Source organism: Oculina patagonica, chromosome 10 (assembly GCF_052425735.1).
Source record: "Oculina patagonica isolate OP01 chromosome 10, crgOcupat, whole genome shotgun sequence".
Lineage (NCBI taxonomy): Eukaryota > Metazoa > Cnidaria > Anthozoa > Scleractinia > Oculinidae > Oculina > Oculina patagonica.
The window spans coordinates 10,166,311-10,186,303 of record NC_135767.1 but is presented as its reverse complement, the minus strand read 5'-3'; the positions used below and the strand labels follow the sequence as shown (position 1 = coordinate 10,186,303).

The following is a 19,993-nucleotide window of genomic DNA, read 5'->3' as shown; positions in this document are numbered from 1 at the left end:
TGAAGCATCATTCATAGTTTTAATTGGTCGAGAGCGTATGCTCGTGTTATGTTTAACATTTCAATGTCCATTTCTGTCTGAACCAGCACGAGCACAAGTTTAGTTCTGTTTACTTACTTTCCTTGAAAGGATATTGAACTTATTAACTTATTGAACCAGAAAGAAAGGTATATGGGCTAACATTGCTAAGTTATGGGGTTAACTTTCAGTTGTTGTGCTCAGTGGTTCACGGGCACTTAGTGCAGCGCAAAGATGGCCGTATCCGACGGTTTTTTTTTTTCAGAATTCGAACAGCATTGAATTGTGGCTAAGTGCGAATAAATATTTTTATCATGTACGGTACACTAATTTTAACAGTAACATCAAACAGATTTGGTTTTGTTATTTTTAATAATAGTCGTGACACGTGCCTTGTGAAAAGGCCCAGCTGTTCCGACACATGTTGTTTATTCACTCTTCATTTGTGTATCACTTCATCAACACTTGCTTCGGACTTAACATACGTTTAAAATAGCTTCTTCGATTCTCTTTAATCCATTAGTTAAAAAAAGATTGAGGAATCCGTATGCTCTCGTACGGTGCTCTCAAATTCGGAGATACAGTTTGTTAAAATTAGAGCCTCTATCAACATTGAAATTTTCTCACCCACTCGGTATATACATACTACATGACATAATTCTGGTTGGCAGGCATCTTTCCCAGAATTCTCAGACCCATAAATCTCCCGATGTCATCTAGTTTAATTTAAAAGAAGTACAAAGGAATCAATCAGTCCTGAAGACTTTAGAATTAAAATTGAATCTCAACTCAGTAGAAGCAGCCTTGATTCATAATTATGATGCTGTTAATATACTCGACTCGTTCAAATTAAAGCTTCTAGCCCACGCAGCGGTCAAAGAAAGAAGATTTTTGTTCCTTAAATTTTGTAAGAGTTTGAAGCGTAGTAGAAGTTTGTTCCTGCGAACAGACCCTCTCTTCGGGGCAACAAAAGCGGTTCGAGAGAAAGGTAGCGTGCGCCAAAGGAGCGAGTTTCGGCGAGCGAAGCGAGTAGCCACGGAAGAGCTTACGTAACAAAACCTGACGATAAAGTTAGTTAATAACCCGGGGGTGGGTACTTGACCTAAGTTTAGGTATAGGGGTGCCGCTGGGGGTTTGAAACCCTGACCCTGTTTAAGGGCCTGTTTATATGGAGGAGAGTTGTCCCTGGTAGAAGGGTTACCCTCCACCGAGCCACCCCGGGCGAGGTGCTTTTCATACGTTTCTTTATAAATAGCTGTGAACTGTTTATATGAGAAATTGCAAAGTTGGCTCGGGGGGCGGGTGACCCTGGGAGAGGGTCACTCGCTTTGAGGTAGGGTGACCCTGGGGAGCGAGCCAACTTTTTTCCATATAAACAGTTTGGTTATTTTTGCCTCCCTACTAGGGACAAGTTGACACATACGGAGCATGCGCAAATGCTGCAATGGCCAAAACAACATCGAGTCGGCGGTAATTTTTCCAAAATGGTCTTTGTCGATGTTTCGGCGTTCCTGATTTTGAAAAGGCCGCCATAAGAGCTATTTCAACCCAGTCTTTTGACCGAGAGGGCCAAGGTTGGCTCGGTCAACAGGGACAACTTTGTCATATAAACGCTCGGCAAAAGATGTCTCGGGGGAGAGGGTAACCCTCCTACCGGGACAACTCTCTTCCATATAAACAGGCCCTAAGACAATTAAAACTTAAAATGCCTACCCTGTTTAGGACAACACCCCCTATTTTAAGACGCTATTTAGGACAAAGGACAACATCAACAATCATGTACGCTTTATTGTGATTGCGTCCCGTACGCGATGTTCGACGCATTGAAATGCGAAAACACCGACGGATCCCACCAAATAAAATAATGCTTTTTATTGAAACGAAAACAATATAAATACATGGACGACAGTCTTGCAGCCATACCCTGTCTAGGACAGCTTCAGGTCCTGTTTAGGACAAAGGAGCTTGAAATTATATACCCTGTTCAGGGTCGAAGGAGTCAAAAACCATAACCTATCCAGCGGCACGTCCCCGTATAGGCCATATAGGGGAGTGCCCCCCCGGGGTTAATAACAATTATATTAAGAGGCTATCTTTCTGAAAAACAACCACTCAAATTCGCGTCAAAGAAAATTTTGCCTGAAACTCTGGCAACTCAAAGACTTTACCGAGGCTAGAACTTAAACAGCTTTGGTTTGATTCAAAATGATTTTCTGGCCGCGTCTGGAGCCATTAAATATTTTGCCCCTTTGGGCCCGCCGCAACGTCTGAAAATTTAGAAAAATAGGTTTTTTCGAACCGCTGTCAAATATTTCATTCGCATTGAACACCAACAACTTTTATATCAATTTGTTTATAAACATTTTTAGTTTCCTAAGAAAGTAGCAAGTTTTCCCTTGATTGATCTGGACATGCGAAATCAAGGATATAATGACCACTATCTATTGGCATCGAACAAAGGTTGAAAAATGGCCTTGATTTAGAAGCCAATATTTCAATTTTGGGACCTAGCTGATAACTCTACTCTACAAAGCCAAAAAGTGTAGCCCTTTATCTGCTAAAATATACAAAATCACATGTACGTTTTTATTATTTCAAAAGTTATGACCATTTGTATCAGCCTGGTATCAGCACATGTGCGAGTAATTACAACATTTCTGCTTATTTCGTCGTTATTACTCGCACATGTGCTGATTCAAACGGTCATAACTTTTGAAATACTGAAAACGTACATGTGATTTTGCATATTTTAGCCGATAAAGGACTTCACTTTTTGCCAGTTTTGTTGTGTACCATCAAGTAACTAAAAGAAATTAAAAATCGCCAGCTTTTTAAACAGGCTTGAAAGTATTCCTTTGACGAAACGAAGTCGGATTTTTGTACCTGGAACATTACACTGAGCTAAGTTTCTAGAGTTGCCAAGGTCCACTATGCCCTCAAAATAAAGCTTGTTAATAGAAATTTGCACCTTGAGAACGATCAGCTTATTCCTTTAAGTGATAATAGACAATAAACCGCAATCTTTGGTTTAAATACTTTTTTAAATTAATTAATAATTTCACAAGCACGATTAAAAGAATCATTAGCCAATGAAAGAACGTGTTCCATTTTTTCCTTTAAAAGCTGCTATCAAACAGCGGTGAAAGACCTGCCCACTTATAGCAATGATAAAAGTCGAGAAAGGAAATCTGAATATCATAATGATGATAATGAGTTACTTCAATTAACGAAGATTAAGGCATCCTCCAGGTGTTTTGTTTCATGAGGTAAAATGCCTTGAAGCTTTCCATTGCTTTCGTGATAATGTAGAAACAGACACTCGGTGGCTTCGGCGTATCGAAACATCAGAGGACATCGTCAACTTGGAATTCTAACTTGAATACGTGAGTTGGTAACATTGTTTAGTGAAACAAACTCTGTCAGTTTGTGGTGATATTTAGAATTTGGACAAGTTGATTGATTTAGTCATACATGAATAATTTCTAATTTCACGAATTTAAAGCTTGGTAGAAAAACAAGCGATAAGACTACAACATGGTTCTGGGTTCAAATATTCAACCCGTGCAATTTTCAACAAATTTGGCAGAAAATTAAGTGATTCCTGGAATTCTTAATGTCGGTCCGACGAAAGGGTCGGCCAACTTTATTTGGATTCTTATAATTGTGACAAATTTTTAATAGAATTGAACTAATTTCGAACTTATTTTGAACTAATAATGGGTGATTTTTCGCGTTCGCTTGCCTTTATATACGGTTATAAAAGGTTCACGGTTCACATGAGAGGCGCTTTGGGAGAATTTTAAAGTTTTTCACTCGAACGGCAAAAAGGCTTTTATATACATGAGTACTTAATAATATTATATTCAAACTTTCTTAAGTGTTTTTTGCATCAGACTACTTAAGTGTTTTTAACACCAGACAGCCGCAGCTGTTTTCATTTTTTTCTTTAATTTTTTTTCAAAAACAGATCCAAAAATGCAGTGATAGGTTATAACCATGCTTACACATTAACTAAAATGATTTCACACCTATCACCATAACTTTATAAAGTCCATTTCATCTTAGTGGTTGTGTACACAATAGTGGGCACAATAACTACTCTCTCTATACAAGCTGTCGTAATGTGTTTACTGAACAATGCACAGACGTTATATATGCCATTTTTGCTAAGAACAACTATTTCATAGGCGTACGGGCCGGGGGGGCAGGGGGGGCTGCAGCCCCCCCAAAGTTTGGGCAACTCAGATTTTTTTGGGCAACAAGAGAAATTTGGGCAAAGCCAGTTTTTAAAGAAGATTTTTTCGAAGAGATAGATATTTTCTATTTTAACCAGAAGACGGCGTGTTAAAGCCAGTTAAATTCACATGAGACAGTGGTTGCTTAGCACCTGATGAGTTTCTGGTTAATAGTGAAGGGGATCATTTGTTGATGTACATATTTCTATATTTTTTTTTACTGTTGGGCACCGTACTGAAAATATCTGTCACAGTTAAACACCTGATAAAAAAAGCTTCTCCGCGTTGCTTATTAAATTTTACAAAATCGACGGTGAGTTTCTGAAAGCCGAGCAGAAAATGTGCGCGAGTTTTCGTCGTGTGCGCGGTAGGATTAGGCTAAATGACCGTTTCAGAAATGCTGGAGACAATGCAAGAGAATAATCTATTTGATAAGTTTTCAGAGCTTCCTTACGTGGTTCATATCCATGCAGTGAAACCTCCTTCATCGTGTTCTGCAGAACGATCATTCAGTGCTTTGTGCAGATTGAAACTTACCTTAGCAGCACCCCATGGGGCGACAACGTGTCAGAAAGGCCAAGTAAAACAAAAACAAAAAAAAAAAGAAATGTTTCTCGTCCCCGCCCGCTTCATTTTTTGGGGCCGCCTCAATATTTTTATTATTTGTTTTTGGAAAAGTTAAAATGAACAAAATCCAACGATGTTCTCATTATTTATGAGCTCATATGATAGATTCTTATGTAAGATTTTTCACTTCATTTGTAAGCCTATGTTAGTGCATCGCATGACCCTCGTTTTTTCTCCACTGTTTCGTAAAAATGTTGGGCAACTTGCGAGAATTTTTTGGGCAAATGTCTCACCGCCCCCCCTGGCAAAAAATTGCCCGTACGCCTATGAACTATTTTAAGGTAGAATTCTTTTGACAATTATACATTATCTGGTCAGTGCAATATAAATGATACCGGATGAGTCGTTATTTTTAATCATTGCCAATTCGGGCGTTAAGTTATTTTCAATAGCACGTTGGAGAGTTTTACTACGTTCGTAAGCTGACAAAGACACCGTATGAGTATTAGGGTAGCCAAACTATCACATTGCGTAAATCGTTTTAACTGAATATTTAATTGCTGACTAAGACTAAAATGATGAAAGTAAAGTAAAAATTGTTTAAAGTAAGAGAACAAAGTTGTCTCTTTCGGGCACTTTGTTTGTCAGAATTTCATGTCAGTTAAGCAAGAACTGTGCCGTAATTCGCCATATTTGAATTCATTCTATAGAAGAAGTTCAGTATATAGTGGTAATGCTCAGGTTTACATTTATCTGTAAACAAGTGAACCGTTTTTTCAACTAGACTCGCTCTTTTCCTTCGCGCGGTTGTTAAATTGGTCATGCTGTTCAGCTTTGTTTTTCCCAGTTTAAGTTCTCGGAAAAAAATATTCTCTCCTTTTCCCCATTTCCTCATTCTATTCCATTCGTTTTCTCCCGGCAGCGTCTGAGCCGTTGGCACCGAAAAATGATCATCGGCAAGCGCGTTTTGATTGAGAACTGATATCGAATTAGCCAACGTACTGATCCCATCACTTCGAACCTAAAATCTAAAAGCCGAGATAAAACTAATGGGCCTTGAATGCATTTGAAGACCTCGAGGCGTAGCTGGAGGCAAATGACAAACGTTACACAGGTAAGTGACAATTCTCTTCAATATGACCGAATCAAGGCGAGCTACTTGCTCGATACATGCCTACAACTTCTTTACCTGACAATGTAGAGGAAGAAATCTAGACGAAATATATACACAAAATGGAGAGAAATTTACTTCTGTCGATCAAAGGCGGGTTTACCTGAATCTCTTAGCTTGCAATTATTTATCCGACCTTTGCGAGTCTTCTTCAATTGTAAGTTACGACTGCCTAGAATATTTATGCGAACATCTTATCTAGCACTGGTGAAATTGAACTCGAGTCGTTTCACACTGGGCTTATCTGAATCTAAAATGACGGTCATCACCGAGAAATTAATTTCTGGTAGAGCAGACGCATCAGACGATATTTCTTTTTAGCTTTGTCAATAAATGTCTTGGAAGTTTTATTTAACATTCAAGTTCTTGTAAAAATTAATTTGCTCTTGGGAGTTGAAAAAACAGAACTATATTTACGGCGCGGACAATACATTAGCCTTTTGGCTGTATATGCGGATGTTGCCCTCATCCGCTTTTAAAGAAGCTTAACTCGAAGCCAATGTGTATGGCATAATTCACGTTTCACTTTGCTTTGGCAGGATTCATTTTCGTTTTAAAAATTGCGGTGATAATATATCAAAGACATGATAATATACTAAGGCGCCTCCCAGGATAATTAATATACGCTCTTGTCCAAATAAAATATATCATAATAACAAAAAGCACAGGAGTTTATCCCCAACTGATCAACATATGACTTTCTTTAAACTTTTGTTTTTAAATTAAATTTTAAAAAGTAAATAATATACGCTAACCAAATTGTTATTGGAAATTTTTAAAATGGTTAACGGTGTTTATCTGACAAGATGAAAATGTCAGGATTTTAAATTAAGGTTATCTAATAAGGAAATAAGAGCAAGATAAATCACTTAGTTATATCTTCCTGTTGTCATTTGGAATACTTAAAATACTTCTCTTAAATTGCAATTTTTAAAGGTTTTACCTATTTTTATCTGTGATGGACAGGAGCTGTTTGGAAATTTGCACAAGCTTACGATTTTGGGAATTAAGTATAATTTAATTAGGTTTTCAATTGTCTCGATGGCACTGCTGGAAATGTCGCACTGGACTATGGAACAGCTAGTTCTTTCATCACAATCTCGTTTCTTTAGATTGTTAAAAAATATTTCTGCATTAACCGATTGTCCATTATTTTTTTTTAATTCTGGCAGCAAACTAAATTTGGTTGGAAGCTGAAGGTGTCGGTACAGAAAACTCGACGACGAGTTATTTATTAAAACCTTTGAGCCTCGAATAGCACGAATAGTTCTGTATACAAATTTATTGTATGTTATCCTGGAGAAAAAAAAGTCCGACCTTAATCGTATAAACAGCTTACTATGAGCAATTCACTCTTTCCTGGAGAGGCAGTGATTCCTTTTAAATTCTATCTCTTCAATACTTAAAGACACCTTAATTCATATTGCCTCCAGGACTAAGTGAACTGTTCATAATACTGATAATAACGAATTGGTCATTGTATGATTATTATGATGGACCACTTCGCCTCAAGGATAGAAAACTTTTAAAAAATGCTACCACTTTAATACAGATACCTTTTTAGAATCTCTAGAGCCGCTATACTTTTGTGGAACGAAGTGCGTACAGTATAAACATGGAGCAAGCTATAACTGTAATTCAGTATTATCAGATTATTCGCACTTTTAATTCACCTACGTTCTCTAAGTAGTATCATGGAGCCATAAGGGATTAGTTTCATGCTTATTTACTTATTAGAGGGGAAGGGGCTAAATGTTTTATTTCTTATGAAATCAATTTTTTTAATTCGCACGTCCTTAAGGTTATTTATCAATAGGAAAAATAATACACGAGCCACATTTGTGAAACGGCTATTAGAGCCTAGAGGTTAAAAGAATTTGAGCTGGGATTAAAAATAAGGGAAGATTTAAAAAGGATAAGGGGAACATCTGATTCTCGATCTTCCACTGTATTTATAACGTAGAAAACAAAATAGCTAGTTTTGAAGTCCAGTCCACAGTGGTGTGTACATTTTCAGTTGGCGTACTTAAAATGTATACAGAGTGGCGAGGGAGGAACATGTTTTAATGCACGTAAATACATATATTGAACTCAATAAAATGTACATCAATTAATAACATTCAACGACAGCCTTGCCAGCAGACTACAGGAAATGAATCAGGCAGACATCACGTACACCAGTGTTGTAAATAAGCCCAATGCTCGTTTGATCTGCGTTCTTCCCGGTCTGGAGCTTGATGGTAAGTAACATTTCTTTGCCTATCTGAATTAAACGACCACATTTGTATTATAGAGCTAATAAGCCTTCTTGAAGAAGAACGAGACGACCAATAAATAAGAAAGAAACGACCATATTTGTATTATAGAGCCTACTTGCGTTTTTTTAAGAGGCGAGGAAACTGGGTTAATATTAGGCCAGAACGGAGAGCACAGCGCTGGAATAAAATTTTAAAAGAATTAGCTAGATAAAAAAACAATCTTTACTAATCGGGAAACTGAAAACTAAGCAATCTTCACTTTAAACAAAGAGAAAAAAGTTATGACAGCGTGGTCCTTGCTGTTGATACATGTGTTGATGGCCTTTTCTTAGCTAAGATCACTTGAAGAAATCATCTTCATAACAGTTCATTTGATATGAGAGCATAAAAGTTTCCTTGAAATCATTTTTTGTAATTTGTTTTCGCCGCACTGGGAAATCGCTGGGTTTCATACGGGCTAGTCGCTTACATAAACCGCCGTTAATGTCACTGTTGTCGCTGTGGAAACAGATAGCCACACACGTCAGTTGGGCTGTTATAAGAGACTTATAATGATAATAATATTGATAATAATAATAATAATAATAATAATAATAATAATAATAATAATAATGATAATGATAATAATGATAATGATAATGATAATAATAATAATATTGATAATAATAATAATAATAATAATAATAATGATGATAATAATAATAATAATAATAATAATAATAACAACAATAAATAAATAATAATGATAATAAATAGATAATGATGATAATAATAATGAAAGCTTTTTTATGGCCACAAAATAAGTTCCGAGGTTTCCGGGAGCTCAAGAGCTCTCGTACGAGGTGAGATCCCGTAAATTTTCGGGGAAAATAGATGTGAGTTTGTCGGGCCCGAAATTCCTGGGCGTTTTGAGAAACACAAGAAAGTGTTTTTTGGAAGCCTTATGGGTTACTTTTCGGGCCCGAACAGTTTTAGGGACGTTTGAGAAACGCACACCTGGTCGTGGGAATGGTGAAAGATTTAGGCCCCGTCCACACTAATGCGGATATACTGTATTTGAAAACGCAACTTTTTCTCTCCGGTTTTTTATTTCCTGGCGCAGTTCAGGTTGTTGCATTGAATATGCGGACGCACTAAGGGTTGGTTGTTTAGGCTGATGCACTTTGAAGTCCCTGTTGATCATTTGCAATTTTGTTCACTTCAAGGTCCTTGAAGGGACAGATTGCTGTATGATGATCGCAAACGAATGTGTCCAGGGAGCCGCTTGTTTTCTTATTGAGGGGGCGTGTTTTATTCTGTTTTGGAGACACTAGTAACACCTTGTGCCGAGCCTTGCGTTGGAGGTCCAGTGTTTTTTTTTTTTTGGCTTGGCCAAATTGATGTTCATCCTGGCTCTTCTTGCATCCTGGACACACGAAAGAACGCTTGGTCGGTTTCCCATTGTAAAATTAGAAATTAGTGAACAGATAGTAGAGGACGGGGGGTAAATGGTAAAGAATAATAGGATCTATATTTTGCCCCCACCCCCCCCCCCCCCCGCCCGAAAGTAGCGACTCCTCGAAAGTTTAATTTGAATTTTTACGTTTCTAAGACCCCGAAAGTAGCGCCCCCTATAAAATGTTACCCCTCAAAAAAAAAAATGCACAATAACATCTATTGCATTTTATGAAACGTTTAGGAAGATGGGTACAAATATAACTTGGACGTCTTAACAATGTGTACTAGGGTGAACTGAATAATTAAAAAATAGTTTTCAGTGGAACAACTAGAACGTTTAAAACTTTCGACTCCAACGTACAGCGAAAATCTCCTATTTACATGGAATACAGAATATTTTTTGGGCTCTTTAGACTGTTCAGTCTTTAATCTGTACTAACAATTCGCCGATGCACTTTTGAAGGCAAACATCTGCTGATTGTCGCACTGTCGTTGTTTAATTTGTAGGACCAAAATCCACGTTTTGCACTTTCCTTTTACAAATCCATGTTTCTGAAATCCAGTCCAGTCCAATCTACTCCCACGTTTCACAATACCCCTATTAAAAGATGTTTAATAAAAATACTAATTAAGATGTATTGAGAGCACAGATGAAAGTCATAAACTGCAATATAACTGGCTGGTTTCAATTTTAATTTGTGTAAAACAAATCAAGGCAGTATTTCGAAAGAACTCCTGGCGTTCTCAAATATCTTGCTTAGACCATTATTATTCTAATGTGACAAAGAACGCAAAGCAAGATACCTTGAGGCAAATATAAATAATTTAACAAAATGCAAATACAACTTGAAAACTTAAAACCGCAAAACGTTGAAGTCGCAAATCATGTAATTCAGTAGGAATCAACATCGAGGAAAACTTTTATACTTGGACCTATGGCAAGGTATTGTTGCTTCCAGAGTTAGTTCTAATTGCCACCTTCTTACGTACAGATTCTAAATAATTGAATTGTCCATAAATTCACCTAAACATAAGATTTAAGACTTAAAATAAGGTTGTTTTCAGTAGGTCAGCTACAGAGGTCATGACAAGGTGTTGTTAAAACGCTTCAACAATTGGAGGCAAGGAATACCCTGAGTATGCATATGACTGCAGTCTTGATTCGTAACACCAAATTCTTACTGCCAGCCCTTAATAAGAAATCGCAGCAAGGAAATCAACAGTGCACTGAGTAGGCATATACGAATACATTTATCCTAATATTCGTTATCCGGGTACACAGCTCGTGCGTCAGGGATGTATTTTGTAAAAAGCTTGCTTAGTGTCAAAAAGGCCAGTCAGTCTCAGTAAAACCACGTTCTGAAAATGTCGAAAAAAATGTTTTTAACGATTTCCAGTAAGACTAATGTCTCAATAGTTTTAAACAAGTAGTTTGCTCTACAACAAAATAAAATTCTTAAATATTCTTTAATTTGATTCGTAGCGAATTGAAACGAATATCTTGTTCACTCGATACCTTTTTGATTAATTATTGACAATGTTTTGCTATCTTTTTGGTGGTTTTCCAAACTTTTCAGTCAGTGCAGAATACGCCAAGAACCGCAGGTGAGATTTTATTAACGAATACGCAGTTTGAATTGTGAATATGAAATGTAAAAGTTGTCTAAAACTTTTACGTTCAGTCACATCTGGCGTTGTTATAACTAGAACTCGTAGGTACAAGCTCCCGTGTCAACTCGTTTAAGACAGTGAGGTACAGAATGACTTGCCTAGCACCCTACATATTTGACAGCGTGCATGTTTTGTAAATGGTACTTGTGGAATAATTTCCCAGTCGTCTGAGGATGCCAAATAAAAGTTTGTCGTATCACCGTCGCTACCTTGCGTAGCAGGCTCCTGTGTAGTTTTTGAGCGTGCGTTTGAAGACTGTTTGAGAAACACGCCCAAAACTACACAGGAGCCTGCTACGCAGGCTACACCTTCGCTTAAAATCAAGCAAAAGATGTCTAAAACCTCATGACACTAATTTCCACGCGTATTTCATGCCAAGTACTACTAAGCCTAGTACACACTAGTGACATAACCATATAACGGCAAGGTCACGCAAAGGCAAAAAACACCTCGCTTTGATGTTTCATGTCACCAGTGTGAATAACACGACATAACGACATAGGAACATATCGGCATAAGGAAAAAAACTGATCTTTTCTTTATGTTGTTATGTTCATGTCGTTAGTGTGAAGCAGGCCTAGATCTTATCAATCTTTGATTCTTGAGTGATAAGGAGCGGCGCCAAATTTTACAAATTGAAAAAATCACCCTCAAATTCAAAGAAGAAAAACATTACCAAATTAAAATGGTGGTTTGAAGGTCGACAAAAAATGACAATATGCGATACCGAACAACGGAATTGAAAAAAAAGCGTAGTTTCTCAAGATGTTCCGTTCGTGATGTCTATTCTTGGTTTGCGACTGACGTCATGGCTGCCATTTTGGTGGTTCATTATTAGACCAAAAGATTTCTAATTAGCTTCTTTTGTTTGTTCCACCGAAATTGTTATTTAAATCTCTTGAGATTGGTTGCAAACCATCAATTGGGGTTTGACTCAGTTCATATTCGCCTTCTCTGTTGGCTCTCACTGAGGTGCTTGCCACGATATATGAAGTTCAATTTAGGTAGGTTAATCCAGTACGTTAGTTATCTTATTTCCGTTCAGTAGAATCATTGCTACGCTGCTGGCATAGACAACATACCTATCTGGCAGAAAGTACTCATAAAGATTCTGTTTTACCCGTTTGTCTGTGCTAAAGCTGCACTTGAACTTCCTATCGAGTTGGAGTACGACCGATTTTAGTTCAGCTTGAGAAACTGGGGAAGTAAGTTGGTTAGATTCGTTTGTATCAAATTACTTTTTGCATAATTTCATTATTGAATGACGAAGTTCCCTTCTTTAATTTAAAATTCGATTAAATGCACTTTAGCAACTGCTTTTGTTCACACCGTAAATCACACTAAATGGTCAGATCAACAATCTGGACAGTGGAGGATTGAAAATGCTTGCGTTCGTTTAAAGTGCTATATTAGGGGTGTCGAATGGTAAATGCGAGACGGCGAGACTGATATCTTTTCTGCGAGCCCGAGACGTTTTTAGCCTTGCAAAAGAAATCGAGACTCCGAGAAGGCGTCCAAGAAAAATTCGAGACAACGAGACCCCTGAAATTTGGCTAAAATTTTGCGAGACACGCATTTTTTGAAGGACCAGAAATAAATGATGACTTAAAGGATGAGCCGTGTTCAAGAGCGGCAAGACATGTGACAACATATTGGTATCTGACTTTTCGGCGATTTACCAGGGTGAAGAACGAAGTTGTGCACTACCCAGGGCAAGTCAACATTTTTGCATTTTTTCTTTGTAACTTTCTCACAGCAGATGAAACAGTTACACCGGTTTTCCGCGGTCGATATAGTCAATAAGTCATGAATTTGGTAGTTCCCAGTCCTTGTAAATACGGTCAAACATTCGGCTCTTACTGTTTTATCCAACAAATGCAACTTATTCGACGGTTTTAAGACTCACGACAGAACATGAACCACACATTCATCCTGCCCTTGAACACTTATATAACATATTTTTTCTATGGTTTGTCTGCTGAATAAATCCCGAAAGATGTTCGACAAACACGAGTTCAGACAAGGATAACATAAATGTAGCAAAGGCTATTCCCGGGGGGGGGGGGGGGTACTCCCTATAATGGCCTATACGGGGAGGCTCGGCCCGAAAGGGGTACATTTTTCAGGCTTCAGGTATATAAAAGGGTAGGGATTTTACAAGTTTAGGTATACGAAAGGGTATGTAAATCTGTCATTTAGGTTTTTGAAAGGGTCTTTAATTAAAATACTTTGAACAGATGCAATTTATGGCTGTATTATTTCAATTTATTAAGCGCTTTTTGAAAATGACAAGAAAACGTCATGTTTTAGGTCTATACCATGACTTTCAGGTATATGAAAGGGGTACCTTTTTTCAATAAAAAGTATACGAAAGGGGTACAATTTCTGTCAAAATGGTATATAAATGGGTAAGGGGTCAGAGCTCGGGGCGGAGCCTCCCCGTACAAAACTTTTTGAGTCCCCCCCTCCCGGGAGGCTATTAAGTTTTTATTGCGTTACTTACGTCATAGTTCAACGCCTCTTTGTTTCCGAGTATGTTAATCCTGTAACTTACAAGCTGTTGATGTTAGTTTTTATTCGATAAGACTTGTGTTAGTGACGTGAAGACGTGAAGAGCAAGATAGGTAGATCGTTGAGTACTAGAAGAATTTAAGCAGAGTAAGAGGTATGTTTGTATCATTTGTCAATTCCTCAAATGTAGTCCATATTGTGAATTGTGTTTTCCTTAAGACATTCACTCACTCACTCATCCTCATCGAGCCCATGAGGACTCTTGAGGCCGGTTCCTTAAGACATTAGTGAAATTTAAATTCGCCGTTATGCACGCGCAATGAGCTCGAATTATTTCCCCCCGGGCATATCCCCAGGCATTTGACTAGTCGAGGAGCCCAGGCCGGGAATTTGCTATTTGAATTGAGTGGAAAATTTGGCACCATTCGGGTGCGGTGGGTGGGGGGGGGGGGGGGGGCATTTACACATAATTAAACCGAAATGTGTAGTGATTGAGTCTTGCGTCTGTGCGTTTTAACGACAGATGCAAGCCACATCAGAGGTTGTATACAGTACATTTCAGCCGGAACCGTATTTTATTATTGGTGTATACCAATATTCAGTAGGCTATGGCTTCAAACAAGTTTATTTCGCTGGTGCAGATGGCAGAAGCGTGGCGAATCGTTGTTGACAATATACAGCAGAAACTATGAGCAATCAGTACAGTAAAGTACAATGTAGTTTGAAATCTGCAAAGTATTTACAAAACTGTCAATTTATGACCTTCAAATAACAAATTGAAAGAAACATGAAGGAATATTTACCTGGTAGCCTTCAGATATCGTCTTATCACAGTTGTTTCAGTTGTGTCAGTAATTAATGTTGTTTATAATACGCGCGTAATTATGATCAATGATGATACACGTAGTTTCTCATTGGAAATTTTCCGGCGTCGTTTTTAACCTGGCCTGGTGAACCCGGCGTTTATTAAAAGCCGGCATTTACTGAATCAGGATGCTGTCATTTTTTTCAGGTTTATATATTATTACCCACCCTCCGAGACCCCGGGGCAGTTAGTCAAGCCGGGACAATTATTCCCTTCGTTGCGACCCGACAAACTGTCCCTGGGTCTCCGAGGATGATTATTACCAAACGTTACAGTATGACATAGGGTGCGTGTGTGCTTCAATCAAGATTCGCCACAGAACATAAACAAAAGTATTTTAGCACGATCAGTAAGGAGAGATTGTAATGTATGTTTCTAAATAAAATTTTAATTGCAAAAATAAATAAATAAATAAATAAAATAAACAGTATATGAACAATATAGGAGCAAGTAAATATTATAGTTCAGAAACGGCAACTTCGCGGTAACAGCGAATGCTTTCTACAGAAGGTGTGATCGACCGAATAGAAGCCATCATCACTGCCTTAAAACTTAAAACAGCATAAATTTATAATTTATTGAATATTTTTATTTTTTTTTTTCGACGCTTTGAGCTTTCTTTAAGTCAAATTAAATTTCTGCGTACAATGCAATGCAAATAATTCTGTATTTTAACCGTTAACTCCCAAGTACGTTCATGAAAACTAAGATTATTTTTACAACCTGAAACTGTTTCGTTGTTGTCTTGTCTAGGTTTCTAGACGCACGTTGTTGCCGTAGAGAGTGAGTGACTTTTGTTGTCCAAGGGAGTAGACAGATTGGAGATGAATCACGTGATATCTTCTAGTACAACAGACAGCTGCATACATTCAGTACGGGTTTATAACAACAGTTTATGGCCTTTGGCCAACTACCACACTAGTTCCTCATTTGTTCAATATAAAGCTTTAAAAAGGGAATTCTTGTTTTTGTTTCAAAAACGTAGAGTTCAGCAAGAACACGGTTCAGTTAAAAAATCATGAAGACAGTTTGCACAACATACTTACAACACCAGGGGGGTGGGGAGGGCACATTCCTTTCATGAAAGAACGAATGAGTTTCAAGCTGTACTAAACAACGTACATGTAGGTATTACTTTTAAAAGAAAAGGAGTTATTAGTAAACTACTAACGGTCTTTTAAAATATATGCCTGTAAGAACAGCTTTAAAAACTGTCAGAGTTTCCATGGAAACCGTCTTGTCTCGATAGTTACACAAATACCTAGAAAGCATTCTATGAACTGATGAAAATTTTGAATCGGGGCAGCAGTGACAAAACAGGCAGATAAATAGGTGACTGACAGTTACTTGCAGTCAATTAACAGGAAACACGGCGGGTTTTGAATAGCATCCATTTGCGTTTGTAAGGTTTCCGAGTTTACGCGCAAGTAAGTGCCTGGCATGTATAAATTATCTAAGTAAATGTGAACATTAATTTTTCACAGGCTTATACATTTATTCTTTTCCAGAAAGAAGACTTTTCATTCGTCCTCGTGCCGAACAGAGTGCTTACATTCATATTACAATAAGCGGTGCCTTGAAGCTACGGTTAGTTTTTTAACGTTTAATATAATGACTGAAGCCTTTTTTAGGTAAACATTGCGTTTCTAGAATTCAATTTCAACATCATTACGCGTTGTGCCTTAATTTAAAAGAGGTGCTCTTTTTGATAGAGACTTTCCGTATTGGGTTTTATATTATTTTTCAGAACTACGATGTCATTTCTGAAATAAGAAATTGATTTATTTATTTACTTATTTTAACACGTAGTTATTTACTTATTTTAGCACGTAGTTGTAAGGAACGGTATTCCTAGAATCGAAAAACTCATTGACAGATTCCGCTTGGTCTGATTCTTCTCCAGCGACAAGAAAATAGTCGTTTCGCGACTTATTGCTCGATCAATTAGCGCTAAAGCTTGTACGTTGAAGAAAACGGAAAAACACCAATTAATGGTATCAAAGACAAAAACCTTTTTACTATGAACGCGTGCACTCTTTACCTTCAGATACGCGCTTTTCAACAGCTCGTGGTCGTTTCGCAGTTAAAACGCGATTTCAATCGAAGTTAGTCGAATTTAGTTGAATTGGATTGATTGTATTCTTTGAAGAAATGAATTTACCATGAACACTGAATTGGAGAAAGACGCTCGGAGAAAGACGCTCGCGGAGAGAGCTGCTTTTTTTGTCTTCGTCTCGGTACGGTGACATCACACATCGTTTTGTTTTTTACTAGTGTGAAAGCTTTCAGGCTTTTAACAAATCAATGGATTTTGTTTTTAAATGGCGGCGGCGGTATAGAAAAAGGAAGTAGCGAAAAAAAAGTACGACTTAAAAGGTCATTCATAAAAACAGGAGGTCATGACCCTCCTGAAAAACAAAATATTGAAGTTAAGGGTTACTGCCCGAAAGGTTTCTTGAAGCTTGCAAAAATAAAAATAGGTGGTAACCGTTACCATGGTGATGTAGTGACGACCTGACTTTGGTAAGTAAAAGTTTAAATACACAAAACAAACAATTTTTTCAGCTCATAAAATTTTATTTTTTTTTTCATTTCAACAAATGGCGAAAAAAACGCTTGCAAACTGTTCCATTGCCACTTTTTATACTACCGTCTACCGTGCATGCCCAACAGTCGAAATGGTTTATTGAGCCTAAAAAGTATTGAATAAGTTTTAAATAAACGAAAAAGCGAACTTTCCTTGAGTTTTGTCATTTTCCGTGGGGTCTTCGGTCTTTTTCTATTTTTTTTTTATAAAAAAGTGTTTCAAACTTTTAGGTTTGAGGGTTTTTTAAGTTTTTTTAAAATTTATTTATCGGTTTTTTTTTTTCTTAAATATTTATTTAAAGGTCTTTCATATTTTTTATCCAAACCCGCCAAATCCTGTGGAAGGCTACGACAGGTTGAATTTAATCGAACCCATTTTATTAATATGGCTTGTTTTCTTAATGTCGTTAAACTAAACTGAAACATTTATCATGGTAGTTAATTTTTATAATCAAACTCATGGAAAAATTCCCGCTCGATTACGGTTGATTACTGAGTTAAACTGAACTTATACAAAAAAAGATTAAACGCTGTTAACAGCTAGCCAATATTTTATAGGAAAAATTAACGAGAAGTAGAAAAATACCCGTGATAAGTAGAGATAGACTTACGGTGACCAAGCCTCTCCCGCTTTCTTTCAGCAGAAACGCCACAGAATCACAGCTGAGTAACAGATTGTACCTGTCTTACTTCACGCTATCTCAAGATGTCGACAAACACTGATCTAAATGGCAACTTTTCATACCCTTCAAACACAACGGCTGGACCAGCAGTTGAAGTGACCACGCACAAGTTGAAATCGAATTACCAAGTTCTTTATGAGGTTTTGCCTATCGCTGTTATAATCATTGCAGTGAACAGTATGGTGTTCTACCTGTTCGCCAAAAGCAAGCGGCTCCGCACCCCGACCAACTGCCTTCTGCTCAGCTTGGCTGTGTGCGACTTCATGACCGGGTTCATTTGCATCCCTTTGTTCATTATTGTTGTGGTACAAGTTATAAAGTCCCCAGAGCCGCATGCACATATTGGTCATTTTAACGTCATTTTCAACAATTGTATGGCCATATCAGCTGCTTACCACATTCTTGCTATCACGCTAGAGCGCTATTTCTGTATTAGTCGACCATTTGCCCATCGCCAGTTGACCAAGAAGTCGATGCTAAAACTGGCTTTGTTCGTTTGGTTTGTCGCCGCCGTCATTGGATTTATGCCTTATGCTTGGTTCTCATTACAGCTAACAGACATCGTCGCCTACAAAAAGACACAAGTTGGCTATGTGGTTTTCTGTTTAATTTTCGTGTTTCTGGTACCAAGCATCTTGATCGTTTTTTCTCAAACCGTCATGTTCAAAGCCATAGCCAAAAGTGGCGGACACAGGCTGACTGCTACAAAAACCGCCCAAAGGAAGGCGAAGAACGACAAGAAATGCCTCATCATTTTTGCCTTGATGGCGTTCATATACGTGGTTTGTTGGCTGCCATGGTTTGTACTCTACCTTTGTTTTTCCTTCTGGTTTCCACTCACTCCAGAAACCTTGGAAGGTCTGAGTAACCTGTCACAGGTGGTCGTCATTTTTCGATACCTAACCTCAATCGTTAATCCTTTGCTGTATACATTTTTCAAAAAAGACTTTCTTCAGGCTTTCAAGCTACTTGTCCTAAGGAAGAGATCGTCTTCTGATACTCGCGACTACACATTGACACTTGCGAGCCGCAGGGTTATCTCTGCAAATTCACAACAGAGGAAGTTGATTCATCGATCAGAGAGCATTGAAAGTATCGAACAGAAAGAGTTAATTACTGTTTTGTAAACAGGCGAGATACTTAACAAAACTATTCTTCTCAAGCTGAGCTCGGGTCTGCTGTATGGTATTTTTTATGACTAATCAAAAACTGACCATCATGGTTATTTTCTGCACGATCCTGTGATATCTGCGGGATTAACTTGGTTGACCTTCTTTTTTGTGTCAGGGGCGGATCCAGGGGGGGGGGGTGGATTGGGTGGCTAGCCACCCCCCTTGATCCACCAGAAAAATGAAAATAAACATATTGAAATAGAAAATAAAAGCAATGTCCATCTACCTTTCATAGTCAGGCGGCCGTTCAAAGTTAAAGGACGGCCATTTTTCCAAAATAAGAGATTTTCGACAGCCTGTTTTACGAACTGCTGGCTTAATGTACCAAAACGTGTGTATAATTTAAAAAAAAATAGATTCCTTTTAGCTTTCAAGAGTTGTTTTAGCCTTGCTAGAATGATTTTCTTCTCCATTTACATCTTTTTAGCGAGTTTTCTTACTGTTTTTCGCATCGAAGCGATTTGACAAGGAAGCAAAGTTGTCCACAGGCCACTTTGCAACCTTCTACTTTGCCAAGGGTTTAAAAATTTCCACGCACGTGGGTGAGCAAAAAAAAACACATATCTGTGTTTTCCTGTAAGTTCGTGGCCTGTCAACTTTAAATTTCAATCACTTTTCATTTCATAACTGAGAACTAGCCTTTTTTATTGAAGAAGGAATATTTTGCCAAATTATCAAGGAAAAACAGTGGTTTAATAACTTAATTGACAGCTGTATAAAGCTGCTCAGAATCGCGGAAATCACGTCTAAGAGGCTTCAGTTTTTCAAAATTTTCTGAGGGGGAATGCCCCCAGACCCCCCTAGCTGGATGGAGCCTAC

At 37.8% G+C, this 19,993-nt stretch overlaps 1 protein-coding gene across 7 annotated transcripts in view; it reads left to right on the top strand.

Annotated features, from left to right (window-relative positions):
- Positions 1-7,711: 7,711 nt before the first annotated feature.
- LOC144667182 (trace amine-associated receptor 5-like) overlaps positions 7,712-19,993 on the top strand; it is a 12,371-nt gene continuing 89 nt past the window's right edge. Inside the window, exons 1-4 of one of the 7 annotated variants that reach the window (XM_078528590.1) lie at positions 7,712-8,231; positions 15,487-15,516; positions 16,242-16,320; positions 17,964-19,993. The exon at positions 17,964-19,993 is cut by the window's right edge and continues 89 nt beyond it. In XM_078528590.1, the coding sequence (XP_078384716.1) occupies positions 18,026-19,129 (1,104 nt within the window). In that variant the 5' untranslated portion in view covers positions 7,712-8,231; positions 15,487-15,516; positions 16,242-16,320; positions 17,964-18,025 and the 3' untranslated portion in view covers positions 19,130-19,993. The other 6 variants (XM_078528587.1, XM_078528588.1, XM_078528584.1 and 3 more) reach the window with 6 other exon arrangements.